This window comes from Adiantum capillus-veneris, chromosome 21, assembly GCF_014529385.1.
Source record: "Adiantum capillus-veneris isolate H3 chromosome 21, ASM1452938v2, whole genome shotgun sequence".
Lineage (NCBI taxonomy): Eukaryota > Viridiplantae > Streptophyta > Polypodiopsida > Polypodiales > Pteridaceae > Adiantum > Adiantum capillus-veneris.
The window spans coordinates 86,902,680-86,922,921 of NC_140951.1; the positions used below are offsets into that span (position 1 = coordinate 86,902,680).

The 20,242-nt window shown below is 43.1% G+C and overlaps 1 protein-coding gene across 3 annotated transcripts in view; it reads right to left on the minus strand.

Moving 5' to 3' along the window:
- Positions 1-18,936, minus strand: part of TAF7 (TBP-associated factor 7) — a 26,215-nt gene extending 7,279 nt beyond the window's left edge. For 2 of the 3 annotated variants that reach the window (XM_086493909.1, XM_086493908.1), the window contains exon 1: positions 18,760-18,936. In XM_086493909.1, coding sequence (XP_086350035.1) covers positions 18,760-18,874 — 115 coding nt within the window. In that variant the 5' untranslated portion in view covers positions 18,875-18,936. The remainder of the gene's footprint in view (positions 1-18,759) is intronic. The other variant, XM_086493907.1, reaches the window with a different exon arrangement.
- Between the last annotated feature and the right edge of the window lie 1,306 nt (positions 18,937-20,242).

Below are 20,242 nucleotides of genomic sequence, written 5' to 3' on the forward strand. Positions count from 1 at the left end.
TGGACATGCTAACAAAGGTTGAAGAAATACCATAAACCTAGAGGCCTGCAGGCTGCCATCAAGGCCTGTTGAGAAGATGCAGTGGGAAACGATCTGCAAAAGCGTAACGCCAATTTAAGTTCGCAGCCCCAAATCAACCCTTAACAGCATAATCAACTCCCATATCATTGTATATGTACCTATGTTGGCTTTTCTTGTATAGCTAACAGAATAGCTTTAGAGAACATAAGATTTATCAGGATAATTATTGAACCAACAGTTTAGTTCAACAAGCAGGTATTGCTGACGCGACAAATTTGACCAGACCATGTGACGGGGGTATTTCTCAGTCCAAGTAAAGGCATTTGTAACCAGCTTGGCATTGACAAGTCGGTAAACACACGAACAGACCTAACAACTTTTAACACTTGAACTTCAATAACTCAAAGTGGTCACGACATGACGTGGTGGAGTTCCACTCCAGATGCACTGCCCCAAAGTCTGGCGCCCTTTTTGGTACTTCTTTCTATATTAACTCACTCACAAAGTACAACTACCGGGTCAGAGAGAGACGACATGCCACACGAAATGGCGGAATTCCACCCCAGAGAGTATTGGCCCCAAACTTTGGCGCCCCTTTCGATATTTCTTTATATTGCATCAACACAATACAAGCCAGTACTCCACACTCTCCACCTTCTCTAAGAAGCATGCCCAAGAATGAGCCCATGGCCTCATATTTAAAGGCCCTAGGCCCCAAAAGCAGTTTACATGAAAAGCCTTCAAACTCAAAAGCATCTAGTCCAAAAGCAATGCTCAAAAGCTGCCAACGTAAATCACGGAAATCCGTACAACTGCCACGTCAACAATCAACACAAAACGCAGAAATCCGTATAATCTGCCACGTCATCATGTCAGCGCAAAATAAGGGTTTTTAGTGCAATTGCCACGTCATCAAACCAGTGCAAATCCTTTTGTGTGTGTGTGTGTGTGTGTGTGTGTGTATTTATATGCCTTTATGTCACTTGGGCCCCATCGGACGGAATCCCATAAGTTGGTAGGACTTCTTCTGCTACTGTTGCTTGTTCTTCTTAGGGTTTAGGCCCCTCAGCCGTGATCTGAAGGTTGGCTCTGTTCTTCATTGACTTGACACGTCAGCAGTTTGTGACATCCCCCCTTCTTGAAAGAGAGTAATCGTCCACGATTACAGCATATCTACAAAACAACTCAAGTTAGCTCGAAAATTTCCGAGGAACAATCAGTTTCCTCTTTTTTTTGTTAAGGAGTTGGCTTCTCCTTTTGGCTCTTCTGTTAAGGAGTTGGCTTCTCCTTTCGTCCAGATCGGAACTCTTGATATTCCGGCGTAGTAAAATTAGCCATCACACCAAGACCGCACTGATCTTCGACGGGTTTCTTGATGCACTAAAATTACATACCCAAGCAATCTCATCCAATTAGGAATATTCAGTAGTCGGCACATCACAATGCAACACAAATGCTCACATATGCATGTTACAAGACACAACAAACAACGCCGTTGAGCACTCCCCCGAGACAAACGGTCTGCTGTATGAAGCTACTCAACGACTACCTCGTCACTCCCCTGCAAATAACCTAAAAAAGTCCGGGCCATGAGCTCAAAGGACTGTACAACTAAACGCTCCCCAGATCGCAGTCTGCATCGCTTGGAGGTTTTCAAACATACGAAGAAACACTCCCCAAACATCGGCCTGCGTCGTTCCGAGGTTCAAACAATACCAGAACAGTATTTCTCACTTCTCCACCCGGGAGTAAAATCACTAATCAATTCAGTATTAAAACCAAAGTCAAACAGTTCAAGTCGACACCAAGACAAGTTCAAAACAGATACCATCCATTTTAAACAAATTCCAAACATGATCACCAAACAAGTTCTCAAACAGATTTAAAACTTAAAAAGCAATCTCGACACCAATCGAGCTTGAAAAGTTGACTGCCTTTCCATCCTGAAACCTGCACCAAAAATTAGGGTTAGGTTCATTCCACAAGGTCATAGCCGACCGCAACATGGTCCATTAGCTCTTGGACAGATAGTGTCCATTTGGCGGCGAAGGTAGTCCCAAAACAGCAATCACACCAAACCTTCAAGGTCATCAGCTCGTAAAGAGAACATCTACTGAGAGATGTTGAGAAATTTCAAGTTATAATATGCTAGGGTTTCCATGGCAAGCATTTCAAGATACCCCACTCTGCCAGAAGTTGCACTCCAAAGGAAGATGTCAGAAACCATACAACTTCGGGCAAATATTTTCTTGAAAGCTTGCCAAGTCCTTGGAGTGTGTGGCTTGGTAGCTATAGACATCAACATATGCGTGGCACTGCTTTTGAGAAAAACAGTGACTTGAAACAAATCTTGGATCCTTCTCTTGCAAGTGATCTTTTTGGCTTATGCCCTGTAAGACATGAGCGGTGAAGACGAGAGCGCCTCCGATGCGCGATAAAGTAAGGATGGGAGTGGCTAATAAGTCCAGAGTCGGGACCCGAAGATACTTCAAATAAAATTCCATTCGTCTCTGGTTTGCTCTGTCTACTCTTTTATAGGACCGATATGCTTTCAGAAAAGCACACGCCTGATGCTCTAATACCACTGTCACAAGATGGGGCACCACATGCCAATAGAAAAGAACAGACTGAACAGACTTTTAGCACTTCAATAACAATTGAACTAAAAGAGAGAGAGAGAGAGAGAGAGAGAGAGAGAGAGAAGACACGCGACACGGAGTGGCGGAATTCCACCCCAAAGAGTATTGGCCCCAAACCTTGGCGCCCCTTTCGGTATTTCTTTATATTGTACCAACACAGTACAAGCCGGTACTCCACACACTGCACCTTCTCCAAGAAGCATGCCCGAGAATGAGTCCATGGCCTCATATTTGAAGGCCCTAGGCCCAAAAAGCAGTTTACATGAAAAGCCTTCAAACTCAAAAGCATCTGCTCCAAAAGCAATGCTCAAAAGCTGCCAATGTAAATCACGGACATCCGTACAACTGCCACATCGGCAGTCGATGCAAAACGCGAAAATCCATACAGTCTGCCACATCATTATGTCAACGCAAAATCAAGGTTTTTCGTACATTTGCCACGTCATCAAACCAACGCAAATCCTTTTGTGTGTGTGTGGGTCTTGCTTTATTTATATGCCTTTATGTCACTTGGGCCCCATCGGACGGGGTCCCATAAGTTGGTAGGACTTCTTCTTCTAATGTTATATACCTTCATAAGTTCAGAATAGTCTGAACTCACGAATTATAAGAGGGAATAAAGCACTCATAAAACTATAAAAGCAAGGGACACACGAAAAGAAAAGAAAAACAAAAACAAACTAAATAACTAACTAAATCACTTTGATTGCTTCGAAACAAAACTAGATAAAACAAAACATTATTAACTTAAAAATGTTTTCAGAAAAGGCATGTGTAAAATAAGTTGACGCAACTTACTTGGCTTAAAACAAGTACTCAACTTTAAGCAAAAAAAGGATAAGACATCTTAAAAACTTAATCCTAGAAATCAAACTTCACACAACAACCTATAACGGAAGACATTCTTAAGTCTTCAGGTAAGCTAAATATGAAATCGAAAAATGAATACTACTACAAACCTACGAAGAGCAAAGAACCAAACTTGACAATATATGATCTCAACTTCACTGCTTGTACAAACAGGAAGAATAAGATTATCACCTTTATCATGCATAGCTTGGACAACAGCTATGACATCCCTACTCACGTCGTCAGTGCCCAAGAGTAGGTGCAGGTTTATATAGAGGTCATTCATGCTTTGAACGTACTCTACAAAACCAACGAGCTGAGTTTCTATCACCCTCCGGAGGTGATAGGCATACTCAGCCATGATAAAGGCTAGCAATTGTCAAGCTATAGTGAAAATACTAGAAGCGCTAAAGATCAAAACAACATAAGGTGTTATTACGTCAAACAATAAGTGGGCTTTTTAGCTCCCCACTTCTATTGAATTTACTATTGATTATCTTGAACATTCCAAAGGAAGAAACACTAAAAATAAACTTACTACGATGCAAAAATGAACGAACTTTTTTCATGATTCTTTTGAATGAGTATCCTTTTTCAACTAGTAAAGAAATAAGATGGCAAGATTGAACAACAAAAGTAGATTTACTAGAACAAAGACGAGAAAATCTAAATAGTTGAGAGAAAATGACACCGTACTTAGCTAAATGTTCGAAGAAATGTGAGGCATGCGGATGATTTTTAGATTGGCATATTCTGGTTCAAGGCGCTTATCATAGATATCTACTTCTAATCCCAAGGGAGTCTGAAAAATCTTAAGGTCTAAAAAGGCACAACAATCACTATTTGTGGTACAGTTGAGTTCACAAAACTCCTTGGGATAAATCCCTCCGCCTACAGAACTCGAATTCAAGTATATAAAATCTTGAAAAGATGGAACGTCAGGGACAAAAAGATCATCTACAAAGCGTATTACATTGCATAACTTGTGCAAAAATATTGGGCAAGTGTTAGCAAGGACAAGACTCTCCATAAAATCAAACTCATAAGTAAAAAGATAGAAATTAGCAAGAAAAACAGCACAATTGGTGCCCATAGGGATACCAATTGTTTACTTGTTCTTCTAATGTTGCTTGTTCTTCTTAGAGTTAAGGCCCCTCGGCAGTGATCTGAAGGTTGTCTCTGTTCTTCTCTAACTTGACACATCAGCAATTTGTGACACTCTTCCGAGAGAAGGTGCAGAGCTTGGGGTACCGGCATTGTACCGACTTCAAGCAATATAAAATTTTAAAAAACGAAAGGGGCACCAACGTTTTTGGCCAGTGCTCCGCCACTCCCCGTCTCGAGTGTCGTGCATCTCTTTTAGTTCCGTGTTATTTGAAGTTCTTAAAGTTGTTCAATCTATTCTTTTTCATTGGCACGTGGTGCCCATCCCCGTGTCCTGAGAGGAGGTTTGCTCACAGTTGTAGATGAGATCATCACCTGATTCAACCCTTCTCTGGTGCACCTTTGACATGGTATAAGAGCCGCAGCGTGCTCTCGAATCGATTGCTGATCTATGCGAGTTTTTGGTGCTGAATTTCCGCACTGAAAAGAAACAATTTGTTGTCTTTTTCTGTGTTTCCACTCATTCGGGGCTGATTTCGGTTGTAGTAGGCAGATTTGAAGATTTTCAATCTCAGAACTCTCTAAGGATCAAGATCCTCAAAACGAACACGCTTCTTGGATCTGCTTACCACCTCGAAAGTCCACTTTTTGCCCAAATAACCAGGGGAAATCCGCTGATTTCTTTTTCTTCCGAGGGTGCTTTAAGCTTTTCATCAACTGATTTGTCTTCTTTTCAAGAGCTGTGTCAAACTCTTTTTGCGAGTAGAGTTTCCGCTTTTCTGCACTCGGCTTTGCTTATTGTTTCATAACAATCCTGAGAGTAAAATCAACGGCCTCTTGCCATCTAGAGTGAATCTCGTCAAGCAGGTAAGCCTTCAGGTGATTCACATATTTAGGATCTTTGGAGTACTTTATCAATCTTTTCATACAACGTTCTGTTGAGGTTCTTCTCCAGACATTTGCCAAAATCTCCGTTGGTTTCCACGCTCGATTTAAGCTTTCCCTGCAGACTAACCGTCCGAGGGGTGTCGTCTCTATCGTGGCTCCAATCTATGCCTAGTGTACATTTGGAGTGATCACCAAGCACGGTGGTCACAATTTTTCGAGCAATTTGGTGGTTTGATTGAATGTGCGCCTGGAAAAGCTAACCCTGTTGTAGATGCGTTAAGTCACACAGGACAGACCATGGCTCTTGAGTCAAGATCCACAGTTTCTATTCAAGGTGTCTCTTTCGACAACATGAAAAATCAGTATGTAGATTCCGAGTTTGGTTAGCAATGGTTGCAAACTCTTGCTTCCCAAGGGCCCAGCAACTATCTCATTCGTGAAGGTTTGTTGTATTTTCGTCACCGTCTATGTATGTTGCCCTCTCTCAGGACAGCCATATTGCACGATGCTCATGACTCTCACGGGTGGGCACAAGGGAATGAACACCACTTTGAAAAAAATAGAACGATTCTTTTATTGGCCTAAAATGCGAAAAGATGTGTTTCGTTATGTCACAGAGTGCACCATTTGTCAGAAAGTAAAAGCCCCTAGGGGTAGGCAGCAGGGTCTCGATATACCGTTGCCTATTCTCGAAGGACCTTTTCAAGATATCTCTATAGATTTTGTGACTAATCTTCCACCTAGTTTGCATGCAAGGAAAACACAGTGCTTGACAATCGTTGATCGTTTCAGCAAATTTTGCATGTTAACTCCTTGTAACTTTGTAAGGCCACAGTCACTCCACAAGACGTAGCATGGTTGTTCATCAAGCATTGGTATCCCCTCTATGGTTTGCCAAAGTCAATCGTTTCAGATAGGAATGTTAAGTTCACGTCAAATTTTTGGCGGGCTCTCTTTGAAAATTTTGACACAAAGTTAAATTTTTCATCTGCTTTTCATCCACAGTTTGATGGTCAAACAAAAATTTACAATCCGTTGGCTTTTGATGTTTTAAAGTCTTAAGTGCATGATCAACAATCTCATTGGGAGCTCTATCTCCTATTAGTCCAAGCAATCTTGAATTACTCTTATTTCTCTGCCATTGATAGAACTCCGTATAAGGCAGCTTTTGGCCGTCCGTTCCGGTCTCTTTTGACTCATTCAGTTAGTCAATTGCCTGATGCCAATGCTAGAAGTCAATCATTGGATGAGATTACTGAGAGTGTGAAGCTTCGGCTAAGCAAGGCTCAAGAGTCTTATTCACAGCAGGCTAACAAGCATCGTCAGGATGTTACTATCAAGGAAGGGGATTGGGTCTATTAGAGAATCATGAAGCAACGTCTTAAGCAAGTCGGGAAGAAGTGCCCTAAGTTGTCTTTCAAAATGTATGGTCCATTCCCTGTCATTAAAAAGATCAACGAGGCCTCTATGAAATAGCAATTGCCTAACTCATGGTCAATGCACAACGTTTTCCATGTTTCTTGGCTGAAAGTGTTTCAGGTACACCTCCAACGGACGTTTCCGAAGAAGAACCAGAAGATGAAGCCGAAGTTATGGAGCCGGAGCAGGTCTTGTTACATCGGTTTTGCCATGGCTCGAAGAAACAAGTGCGACAATATTTTTTGAAGTTCAAAGATCAAGGAACCCACGAAGCCATGTGGGTTCATGAAGACTTTTTCAAAGATCACCCAAAGTTGTTGGCAGACTACAAGGAAGCCATCAGCTCGGTACCAGTACCTCACTTAAAAAAGGAGGGGATGTCACGTGCACATCTAACCCTATGTGCATGTGGACAAGTGCATGTGGACAAGCTATCCCAGTTCTAGGGTTCAAGTTAGCCTAGGAAGTGTTCTGGCACCCTTGTGAGCCTGTGCGCAGGCCGTGCATGTCCAGGCACTTAGAATAGTTGCATACCCTCTATTGCACACAACAATCTTTAGCATGACATTCAGTACCCATCATGAGCATTTTCCAAAGCATAGAACCCTTTTTGCCAAAGTACACATTTTTCACTTATTTATTAATAAGTGACTTTTGTTGAAATAGTAGGTAGGGCAAATTGCTAGAGCTATAAAAGAAACCATTGGGCACTCAGTAGAAGCAAATGAAGCAGGACACAAAAGGGCAGGCACCCGCACTAGAGCAGGCAGGCACCCACAGGTCCCAACGTTTTTCTCAAGATCAGCCCAACGTTTTTCAGCCTCAAGCAATCAACATTTTCAGCCACTACCACCAGCGTTTTCAGTTTTCAGCCCTTAGCCTCGCAAGCCAATTTTCCCGTCAAGACCCAAATCAGCCTAGCGTTTTTAGAATTCAACAGATCAGCCTGGCGTTTTCAAATTTCAGCCAGATCAGCCAACGTTTTTTCATTTCAGCCCTAGTCCGGCGAAGCAGTTGCAGATTCGGGCCGCAGTACCGCGACAGTAGCAGATCCACAGCAGAGCATCTAGCATTTTCAGTTTTCAGTCTTGACGCCGTCATTGTCGACACCATTGTCATCGACATCGTCATCGTCATTGTCATCGTGATCCCTATCTTGAAGACGACACTTTTGTCGCCATCGTCGCAGATCCCAGACTTGACGACGACACCATCATCGTCATCGTCATAGTCTCCATCGCCGTCGTCGACATTGTCATCATCAAGTCCATTGTCATCATCAAGTCCACAGCATCTAGACCATTGTACCAGATTTGTGCAATCTATAGCATAGACCTCTCGCGCCATAGAGAGGGGGGTCCTTGGAGGGAGGTTTAAGGACCATCTGATGTCGTCTCTTCTCTCTCTCTCTCTCTCTCTCTCTCTCTCTCTCTCTCTCTCTCTCTCTCTCAGTTTGCATTCCACTCTCGTGTTTGTGCATTGCACATTCTCTCATTAAGTCGAGGAAGGCTCTCCCTTTCTCTAAGTAAAAGGAACCTTGAGCACTTACTCTTCACTCATCCTGAGCCATACACATCATTCGCTTCCGCGGCCCGCTTAGCACTTGAGTCCGTTCCTTTAGAGGGTAAAGTTACAAAACTAGAGTCCTGGGGATCTTTACATGTATCCAACTAGATTACACCTGTTCTGGCAAAATTTCGGTAGCATAACCGCCCCGAAGCTCGTCCTGAACAAATCCCGTTGCTGGAACTCACTTCCACGGACTTAAACCCTCTGTTTTCAGCCCAAAAACAGCTCGCTGTATTTACTGGTTTTTACCCTGCTTTCAGCCCTAAACAGTCCTGAAACTGTCCTCTAACAGTGGGGACTGTTCCCAATGCTTCTGGCATCCATACGGCTACAAAACGGTCCAAAAACAGCACATAACGAGCGCTGGAAATGCACCTATAAGGTGAGGTTATCACCCTCACCGGTGCCTGCTTTTGGAGTTGCAGTTAGCTGCTACTGTTCCTGCTCAAAGAGGCTCTTGCCTCGGCACAGAAGCATAAGACCACACAACTGTACATAGGTCAAATGAAGAGCCCTCGTGGGGCATCACGTTATTGCACGTAGGGGAGAGAGAGAGAGCAGTATAGAGTGTGCAGGACATCACTTCTTGCACTACACTGTACATGAGAGGGAAAGCTTGCAGACAAAAGCTCTCAACCTGTGACAAGTTCTCAATGAAGCATCCCCCCCAACATAAATCGAACGTCCCTCTCTTCTACGCTTGACCTGTAATGCATCTGTGAACAAACAGATGCAAAAGGGGAAGAGTTCTATGGCTGCCAAAACCTGCGTATCGCTGAAAACGCAGCAAAACAGCCTTGTAAAACGCATCTAATACCTTCCAATGCTGAAAACGAGCTCCTTAGTCCTAGGTAAACTCATGGGAAGCTCAAAAATGCAGAGAAATGGCTGAGAATCAGAGTTATCAGCCTCCAAAATTGCTCCAAAAAGTTAGATACGAGTTATGTTCTCCAAGACTTAGTAAATTGGCCAGAAAGTGACACTTGGCACTCATACATGCAATTTCCCCGCATTGGGCTTCCCGCTTAAAAATCTCTCAACTGGTGCATTAGCTAACTTTGCAGCAGAGTAATAAAATGTTCCCCTTGTCATTCTGAAGCTAATGGACGCGAACAAGTTTTGTGGCCCATAATTGCAGATTCCTAAATTTTAGGAAATGCTCCCATTGGACTCCCACTGGTCATCTGACCATCTTTCACCACTAGGACCACGTCCAAAAATACAGTGTAGCCCAGTTCTCGGGTGATTTTCTCTGGGTAACCCCACCTTGTCACTATGCCTCTATAAAGTTAATTTCCTAGTATCCATAAACTTATTAAGTGTGGCGAGGGGACCTAGATGACTTTGAATTGAGCCTAGACACCCTTTTACTACTTGAATTCCAGTGCCGACCAACTTTCCAACTGCGGGTAAAACTATCATTTCACATTGGCCATACAATGTCCGATCATTTGCAACTTCAAAAGGAGGGTCCCAAAAATTAAACAAAAATCATTCGAAAGAAACCAACAACTCAAGTTAGCAATTGCCACGTCCTCGAGACAAACTACCTCCCTTCCAATACTCATTGGATACCCCCTCTCCGACTCTTACACAGTTCGAGATCACCAAGCTCATTCGCCAGGACATGACTCGGCTGGACACCAAAAGGACTTGGATTCAACCGACACAGGAATTGGGCACGAAGATGGCTTTCTATAAAGGGCATCTTCTCTGGCTCACTGAGGATGGTTTTGTGGTGAGGCCCAGATACATGGACACCCACTTATCTCACGGGATATGGTGTGCTATTGGCCAGATACGCACATCTTCACACCACCTTCGGGTGGAGACTGGCAAATACATCGTAGTGTCAACAGAGGCCAAGACATGTTCCCTATGTCATACGGAGGCTAAGACAGAGTTGCACTATGTATGCCATTGCCCAGTTTACTATGAGATACAAGGTCGCTTCCATTGCTTGTTCAGAGAAGGCTTTATACCTCTTTCTGTTAGGATGCGAGGTTTTGTTGCATCTCTTGTGTGAACAGTCTCTTCCACCTATAAAGAACCTCTTACAACCTTTGTGTAAAGCACCACCACTTGTATTTGTGCATAGGCAACCACCTCTTGTGCTCATGTGTCAAAAGGCTGTCTATCTGTAAAAGCCTATATAGAAGCACATTCTGCTGAATATTTGTAACCTTTATCATTTTGCAATATATCCTATTGTATTGTGCAATAGTCTCTCTCTCAAGCTCTACACTAACCTCTCCAAAGCATGCCATTAACATGAATGGCACACTAATCCACCCACCTTAAACCTACAACTGGTATTAGAGCAGAACACGGACCCTGTTTAGATAGTGAAGCAATAGGGCAACTGGTATAAAGCCAAGAATTGAATTGGTAGGAGCTCAATTACCGCAATCGATTAGTGCATAAAGCAAGACTAGGTTATAATGCGTAATTATTGAGCCCAAAACCTATTGCAATCACTCGTGTAAGGATAGTGGCTCTGATACCAGTTGTAGGGTTTGAAGGCAATAAGCTCAAGGTGGTTTGAAGGTTAGAGCAGCCATAGCTTCATACAGTAGAGAGAGAAGAACACACCTTTTAAAAAATGAACTCAATACACAATAAGGGGGTTAATAATACTTTTGCATAGTGTATGTACAACATAAGCTTCGGCTTTATTTATGTACAAAGTTGGAGTGGCTATCCGGCTGATAACTCTCCATGTGGCCCTTCTTAGAAGCTTACAACTCATAGGCTAAATGCCAACAGTAAAAGTTATGCACATGTTGAGGTGTTTCCCATAGTCGCTGAAGAAGGACATGCCTATCTCAATATGCCAATTGTTGAGATAGACGTGTCCTCCAGCGACTATGGGAAACACCTCTACATGTGCATACCTTTTGCTGCTGGCATTTAGCCTAAGTTGTAAGCTTCTAAGAAGAGCCACATGGAGAGTTATCAACCAAATAGCCACTCCAGCTTTGTGCATAAATAAAGCCCAAGCCTATGCTATACATACCCTATGCTAAAAGTATTACTAGCTTTTTTGTGTATTGAGTCCACTTTTCAAAAGGTGTGGTCTTCTCTCTCTAACTGTCTGAGCTATGGTTGCCTTCACCTTCAAGCCACCTTGAGCTTATTGCCTTCGAACCCAACAACTGCTCTGATACCAGTTGAAGGTGCCGCGGGAAGCGCATGCGAGTGCAAGTGCAGGAGCACAGAGAGAGAGAGAGAGAGAGAGAGAGAGAGAGAGAGAGAGAGAGAGAGAGAGAGAGAGAGAGAGAGAGAGAGACCTACTGTTGGGTGGAGCACATAGCACGTTATCCTGTTGCAGCTCCTTCTATACCCTTAAGACCTCATACATGCATCAAATTTATGATACCACTGCCTTGAACCCTGCTTTAAGCCATAAAGTGCCTTATTGAGCTTACGTACTAGCTCCTCACGAGATGCGTTCTCCTGAACAACCCCTTCAGGCTGCTGCATGTAAACATCCTCATCGAGATCCCCGTGAAGAAATGTTGTCTTTGCATCCATTTAAACAAGTTCCATGTCCTCAATCGCTACAAGACCAAGTACGGTTCTAAGCGTTGTCATTCCTTAGATGCAATTTGACGTTTCTGACACCCTCAATGTCTAGTTCATAAGCATCCCCAAGTCTCACTTTGCCGCAAGAGTGAGAATAAGTAGAGAATCACTCTCTATGTGGTGTCACATGGAAACTCGCACCAGAATCTACTATCCAATTATGTGCATACTACGCATCTTCTGTAACAAGAGCCTCGACAGGTAGATTGCTGTGAAGACCAATACGTCAGAGGTAAATGGCATAACAACCACTGAAGAGTCTCTATGATAGGAGCATTTGAAGACTCTAGCACATTGATCTCCTCTAACTTTGCTTTTCCCTTGTTTGAATCATCACACTTAGAAGTGTCACCGGATTGTTTATCCTTCTTGCTTTGCTTCCATTTCTTGCAATACTTCTTCACATGCTCTTTTTTATGGCAGTGATAGCACTCGACATTACGCATAAAACCCCGAAACTTACTACGTGAGCCCCCACGTTCCTTGCTTTTGGCACGACTTTGAGTGCGACCCCTCTGTCTATCACTAGCAACATACGCATCACCATCCTTCTTGCCTTCGAGAGATTTCCTGCGAATCTCCTCGGTAAACAAACTCCCAAGGACGTCATTGTACACAAGACCAGTACCAGGTGCTGAGTTGTTAATCGCAGTATAGAAGATATCCCAAGACGAGGGTAAACTACATAGCAAGAAGATACATTTGATTTCCTCATCGAGGACCAAACCCTGAGTGGTCAACTTAATGAAAATGATATTGAACTCATTAGTGTGAGTAGAAATAGTGCCCTCTTCCTTCATACGAAGGTCAAACAGCTTCTTCATCAAGAAAACCTTATTGTTTTGGCACTTTTTATAGTACTTGAGCTCTTTTGAGAGCGGTTTAACTCCCCGCAAGGATTTGTTTACTGCTTGCACATTCTGTTTAACTCCTGTTTGAGCGCATATATTGCACCTTGCAGTATTGTTAATAGTGGATGTACGTTGAGTTGCGGAAACTGCCATTTGTACCTTTTGTGGAGCCGATTTGGCTTGTTTTTGGCAGTGCCGACAGTTTCTAAGACTCGGTTTCGGAGACCCTTTCTGAGACAAGACTGGTTTTTTTTTTCTGCATAACCTTTTGTGAGGGTCGATAGCATGAAATTTTCTTGAGCTGGAGGATTCTCGAATGTTGAGATCCTTTTGGGGATACAGGTTGCTGGAGTACCCTTTTCTTGTGGACTCGCCATAGGACATGTATAGAGAGGGCTAGGTGCATTTGACGCCATCCCCTTAGGCATGGACTATACTAAATGAAGCTGAATTGAGACCTAAAGCCACACAGGCTAATAGTCACACAAACCAAGGTAGTTACACAGACTATAGTCACACACACTGAGTGGTCTCATCACATGGTGTCACACAGACTAAGAAATCCTCCCCTTAAACAAAGGTGGAAGACCATCCATTTTACAGTACATCAGTATACTCGCAAAAGTAGTTGCGGGCGGCACACACATGGAGACAATTCTCTGCTTGTTGAGTTGTATCTCCGTCCTCTTCTTCTGCAAGACTGACTCTACTTTTGTCTCTGTTGTTGCTTCCTTGGCACTTTGATGGTGGATGACCTTTGATGCTGCAATTGCTACAATACTTGTTCTTGTAGCAGTCCTTGGAGAAGTGTCCAGGCTTGCCACACTCATAACACTTCTTGTTATTTAATCTAAGTGATGATGATGACGTCCTAGATCATGATGTAAAATAAGCTCCTCCCACTGATTTCGATTTCTTCTTATTTTTATTTCTTCTTCATGGATTGACCCTGTAACATATTGCAGAGAAGGTATGGGTTCCTTTTGACTGTGACTATGTTGTCACAACTTTTAGGTAGAGAACTCAAGAGCACAGCGACTTGATCTTCTTTCGGGACTTGGCACTGAATGTAAGTTAGCTGCGTGATTATGCTTATTAGTCTATTAACCAGGCTTGAAACATCCTCCTCTTGAAGCATAGTAAGTTTGTAAAGATTTTTCTTTAAACTAATCTTACTTTGCTTTTGTTTAGCATCAAAATTATGTTCCAGAATATCCCATGCTTGGATTGCAGTGGTACAGCTATCTGTAAAATGCACATAATTATCGTGGAGTGATGTGATAATTATGCCGAGTGCCTCTTCATCTTTAGCTTGTGCTTGTGTGATTTGGGCCCTAGTGAGAGTGCCTTCAGCAGAAGTGGATGCTTCGCTTATTCTCGGTTTTACAACAGACCATAGTTGCTTTTTCATAAGGTATCCTCGCAGTTTGGTCTACCAAGTGTGGAAACCGTCTCCATTGAATTTTTCAATCTCCTTCTCTCCCATGATGCTAAGTGGCCGCAGAGAGTCTCGGTCTTACCAATAGAGATACTCTCTCTATGGCAGTGTCTTGCCCTTTACAAGAGGTAATATGAATGCGAGATAATGCCCAATTTGTGAAGTCACTCTTTGCAAATAAGATTTGTAAAGTTCCTCTTCACAAAAAAAAGAAGGTTTAGCCTTGAAGTCGAGGGAGAGCTTGATTGACACTAATGATTCAGTAATTAGCCAAGAATTGAATTGATAGGAGCTCAATTACCGCAATCGATTAGTGCATAAAGCAAGACTAGGTTATAATGCGTATTTATTGAGCCCAAAACCTATTGCAATCACTCATGAAAGGGTAATGGCTCTAGGCAATGGCTCTGATACCATTTGTAATAGCCAAGAATTGAATTGGTAGGAGCTCAAAATTACCGCAATCGATTAGTGCATAAAGCAAGACTAGGTTATAATGCGTATTTATTAAGCCCAAAACCTTTTGCAATCACTCATGTTATGCATAAAGTTGGAGTGGCCATCCGGCTGAAAACTCTTCAGATAGCCTTTCTTAGAAGCAACTCGTAGGCTAAATGTCAACATCAAAAGGTATGCACATGTAGAGGTGTTTCCCATAGTCGCTGAAGAAGGACGTGCCTATCTCAACAATCCTCCCCTTAGGCATGGACTATACTGAAGCAAGCTGGATCGAGACTCAATGCCACACAGGCTCAATGCCACACAGACTGGGGTAGTCACACAGACTATAGCAATCACACAGACTAAATCATGGTCTCAAACAGACATGGTGTCACACAGACTTAAGGATTTATTGTTGAGATAGGCATGTCCTTCTTCTTTGACTATGGGAAACACCTCTACATGTGTATACTATTTGCTATTGGCATTTGTCCTATAAGTTGTAAGCTTCTAAGAAGGGCCACATGGAGAGTTATCAGCCGGATAGCCACTCCAACTTTGTACATAAATAAAGCCCAAGCCTATGTTGTATATACACTATGCACAGGTATTATTAATCCCCTTATTGTGTATTGAGTCCATTTTTTAAAAAGTGTGTGTTTTTCTCTCTCTACTGTGTGAAGCTATGGCTGCTCTAATCTTCAAACCACCTTGAGCTTATTGCCTTCAAACCCTACAACTGGTATCAGAGCTTCAGCAGGCTGCTTAAAGGGATTTAAAGGGGACCAAGAGATGGGCACTTCGGGCAGCTCGTGGCCGGTCGGTCGGACTGAGTTGACGCGATAGTGTGGCCAGTCGGCTCTAGATAGTGGCCAGTCGGCCGGTTCATCACCACCACCGGCCACTACCCTTTGGCTACCGCACGCCGTCGTCAAAAAGCTTGTTCAACAGGCCACGCAGCTCAGTAGCTCGCTTCCACTATTGTCATTGAGCCCCTCAACTTGCAATCGATATCACTCGCAGGCTCTCAGCCAAGCAACTCTCAAACAACGCCCACCTGCTCCCATCTCGATCTGCAACTTTGCATCACTCTCAAACCTCATCACCCTGTCCAACTCGGTGCTCCAACTTGCTCCACTACGACATCACAATTGATATGTATGATTTTGCATGTATGCCCATCTTTGTGAGAGGAGGCTACGACACACTTCGACATGAGTTTGTAAGTATTATACGTATGCTTTGCATTGTTGAAAATATATATGTTTTGCACTACATTGTACCCCATTCGCCATGGAGATTGCATCTTTCTCATAACGGACCAACAACTTGAATAAAGAAAATCAACATCGTCATGAAAATGATAAAGAAAGCGTCAACACACAACGAAGCTCACAACATCAAGACGAAGGAATAGCAGTTGGGGAATATTCTTCAACAATATAATTTCAAAGTCCTTTGTACAGCATAAAATAATTTGAGAGCTTTTTCCCACGCGGTTTATCCCTCCATTGTACATATATTGTGCATTATGTCTTCCTTTTCATTCTCCATTGGATCAAAACATTGACGACGACGACGACGACGACAACATCAAAATGTGGCTAGAATATCGACAACAAAGTACAACACCTTTCGCAGATTTGTACCGGGGAGAAGATCCTCCAACAAACAACCAAAATGTGGTTCAACATTCTCTCAATTATACCTTACCCTCTATTTGTGCAAGAGGAGGCTTGTGTGTGCCTACACCCTGATGTTTTGTGTGCCTACACCCTTTGTGTCTAGGGGAGGCAACTTTGTGTTCAAGGGGAGGCCTGTAAATTGTGTGCCTCACCCTAATGTGTTTTGAGGTGAGGATTGTGGGAGTGATATGCAACCAAAACCCACATAGGGGAGGATTGTTGGGATGCCAGGTTTTGTTGCATCTCGTGTGAACAGTCTCTTCCAACTAGAAAAGCCTTATGTATAAAGACATGTGAAGAACCTCTTACAATCTTTGTGTAAAGCACCACTACTGGTATTTGTGCATAAATAGCCACCTCTTATGTTCATGTGTCAAAAGGCTGTCTATTTGTAAAAGCCTATATAGACGCACATTCTGCTGAATATTTGTAACCTTTATCATTTTGCAATATATCCTATTGTATTATGCAATAGTCTCTCTCTCAAGCTCTACACTAACCTCTCTAAAGCATGCCATTAACAAGAATGACACACCAATCCACCCACCTTAACCCTACACTTTCTAGAGTCATGGGGTATGAGGACTAGAGATGTCTGGGATGGTTCTTGTTGGAGCTACGAAGACACAGAGAGAGCTTGTTGACAGGAGAGGTTAGCCATTCTCAAAGACAGACCACAGACTTCTTCTATAGAGTAGATATTGTGCAACCGGAGGTGCAGTGACCACAACGGAGCTCATACTCTCCTCACACCAGAGACACGTTGATCGACCGAGCGATTGAGCTCGGGAGATCCAAGCACCCACGGCTGAGGAGGACTGCACAGCATCGACGGAGACTACATCAACGGATTCGGGCATCCCGGCCCCATATGCACGACGCCCGGTCAGACTACAGGCCATGGAGGAGATTGATGAGATCCACCAGTGACATATGATGGACTTCCAGTTATCTTGATGAGGATTGTATATAATGTTCACTCTTGTATCTGCCCTTGTGTCACTTCTATCTCAGCCCTGTATCAGTATTGTATGAGCCTCCCCCCTCCCCCACTTACCATCTAGTAGTAGGGATTTTTGATATTTTTTTCAGCACTCTACTTTTAATCTTTTTGTACCCAGACATTGTACGAGACCATGTTGTAACTTTGTGATCTCATAGGTCATTTTGGCCTTCTGAAGACGTTAATATAGCATTTCATTTCATTACATCTCTCTCTCTCTCTCTCTCTCTCTCTCTCTCTCTCTCTCTCACACACACACACACAAACACACTCACACACAAGTGCGCTTATGACACTTTGCATTGCCTAAAAATCGATATAAAAGAAATACAATAAGATCATGGGGAAATACCCATACAACAATAGGATTACCCATACAACCATAGGATACATCAAATGATAAGATACTCAATTCTTGAAACAAAGTCGTCACCATGCATGTAAGAGATTTTGTGAGAGCAAGTCATCAACACAGATTACCATTGCTGTCTTTCGGGCTTGATGATGCTCTACATCAAAAGCTGATATCCCCTCCATCTGTCTTTAGGTCAACACATCGTCACTTGTTCACGTAGAAAAAGGTGACACATGCACATGGATATTAATAAATGGGAGAGCCAAAGCCATGAAAGCTTCATAACAAAACATTTCGCCAAGCTTGTGAGGTATTGACAATTCTATAAGGAAGTTTTGGTGAGCTGAAAAAGATCATACGCTTGCGCTACCAGTAATGAATGGAAACCCGCTAGTCTCAGCAACTACAAGACTATAATAATTGGCAATCTGTTGTAGAGAAACCTCTGCACATTTGAGCAAAGATATGAGATAAATGGGATAACTTGGATTTAGACACCTGTAAACTGAGAAAAGTTAATGAGGAGGTTCAGACTTAAACAGAAACTTCAACAAAGCATTTGATGTGGTGCTGGGGTAGGACGAAAAGCATGGTGTTGCCATGAACAAGAAAATGTCATTTGCAAGATCAGATCCTTAACAAGGAGATGAAACAGAAAACCTTAGTCGAAAGATTACAACTATCTTTCTTTCTCATATTCATTCTTCCAGTGACAGAACTTGTTGGAATGATCTTTTCACCTGCTGTCTCTTTGTCTCTCTCTCCCCATCTCTTAGGAGATGGGTCGCATGAGCACGAGTCAATGCAAACGTACTTGTGTGTGTGTGTGTGTGTGGAGAGTTTTTTATAAAAAAATGGAGAGAGAGAGAGAGAGAGAGAGAGAGAGAGAGAGAACTCTGTATCTGCACTCACCAACGAAAGAGAGGTCAATGTCCACATCATCGGGGGAGGCAGGATTCTCGTTGAGAACGCGCTCCAAACGCTCGGCAACAGAGGGAGGCACTCGTAGAATGAAGTGTTCTTCCATCGCTCACGCTCGCCGTGAAAGTACTTTCGCTCGATTCCCCAACAATCGCGATAGCGGACCCTCGTCACTATATGGCACGGTTCTAGGCCGGAGGGGATCTAGGGCTCAAATTTGGGGGCGTGAGACGGCTTTAATCTCGGCCGTCGGATCATGCAGTGAACTGGGGATGAACTAGGGGTGAACTTGGGGCAAAAGTGACGTCCCAAGTTCACTCTTAGTTCATCCTTAGTTCACCTGTCTCGCGAGGTGTGGGGCGAACCTGGAACGTCTCGGTTGTCACACGAATGCTCTACCACCACGCTAGCGCGCATCGATGTCCATATTGGCATGACACATGATCACACCCTAATTTAGGCGCCCCTAGTTCACCCACCCCTAGCTTATCCGCCCCTAGTTCACTTTGAGATCCGACGGCGGAGATTAAAGCTGCCTCGCGCCCCCAAATTTGGGCCCTAGATCCCCTCTGGCCTAGAATCGTGCCATATAGTGACGAGGATAGCGGACTGGACTCCCCGTAGGCCTCTTTAAAGGGAAATGGAGCGCCCCGTAAACTTTTTGGCTTTTTAAAAGAAAGCCTTAAAGACGAGTTGGGTTAGAGTTGGGTTAGGCATACTTTTAATCATTTCAAAGATGATTGATACTTATCTTAAATGTTATTTCAGTTTAAAAATAGTAAATGGATCTTTCTACTTCACTTTTCATTTCACATGTGACATGGAGTGACTTTTCTTGCATTCTATTGTTTTAGAATGATAAAGTGAAGCTTCACCTTGCATAATTCTAGTAAATTTTATAGATACTAGCTTGCGTGACCCGCCTATCGGCGGGTCTCGCTCGCTCTTACTATGACACATGTGAAATTAATAAAGATACTTGTTTACATGATGTCAAATGCCGATTTATTCCATTGCATGTTGGGTGAGAGAGAGAGGGGGAGGGAGAAGATTATCGTGCAAGCATTTTCTTGCAAACATTTCATACGAATTGTCCTTTCTCTCTCTACCTTCAATGTGTGTGTGTGAGAGAGAGAGAGAGAGAGATTACACAAAAGCAATCGGATGTGATAATAATACTTGACAATGTACACGCATAACATGTCAAAATGGCCATCTATAACTATGATCGGGCCTTGCTGGGTCAATCTGCACATTACCACATCCATCAAATGCACTACTTAACAGAAGCACATTATGATTGGAACATCTTTTCCATAGGGATGGTCCTAGCATCCATTGGGCGTGCACATGTATGGATAATTTTGTTGTTGATAAAGGAGAGAGTAGCCTTCGATCCTGCATGCTACTGAAAACCAGAGATGTGCGCATTGTTTAGGTGCATCCATAACTATGATAGGGCTTGCTGAGTAGA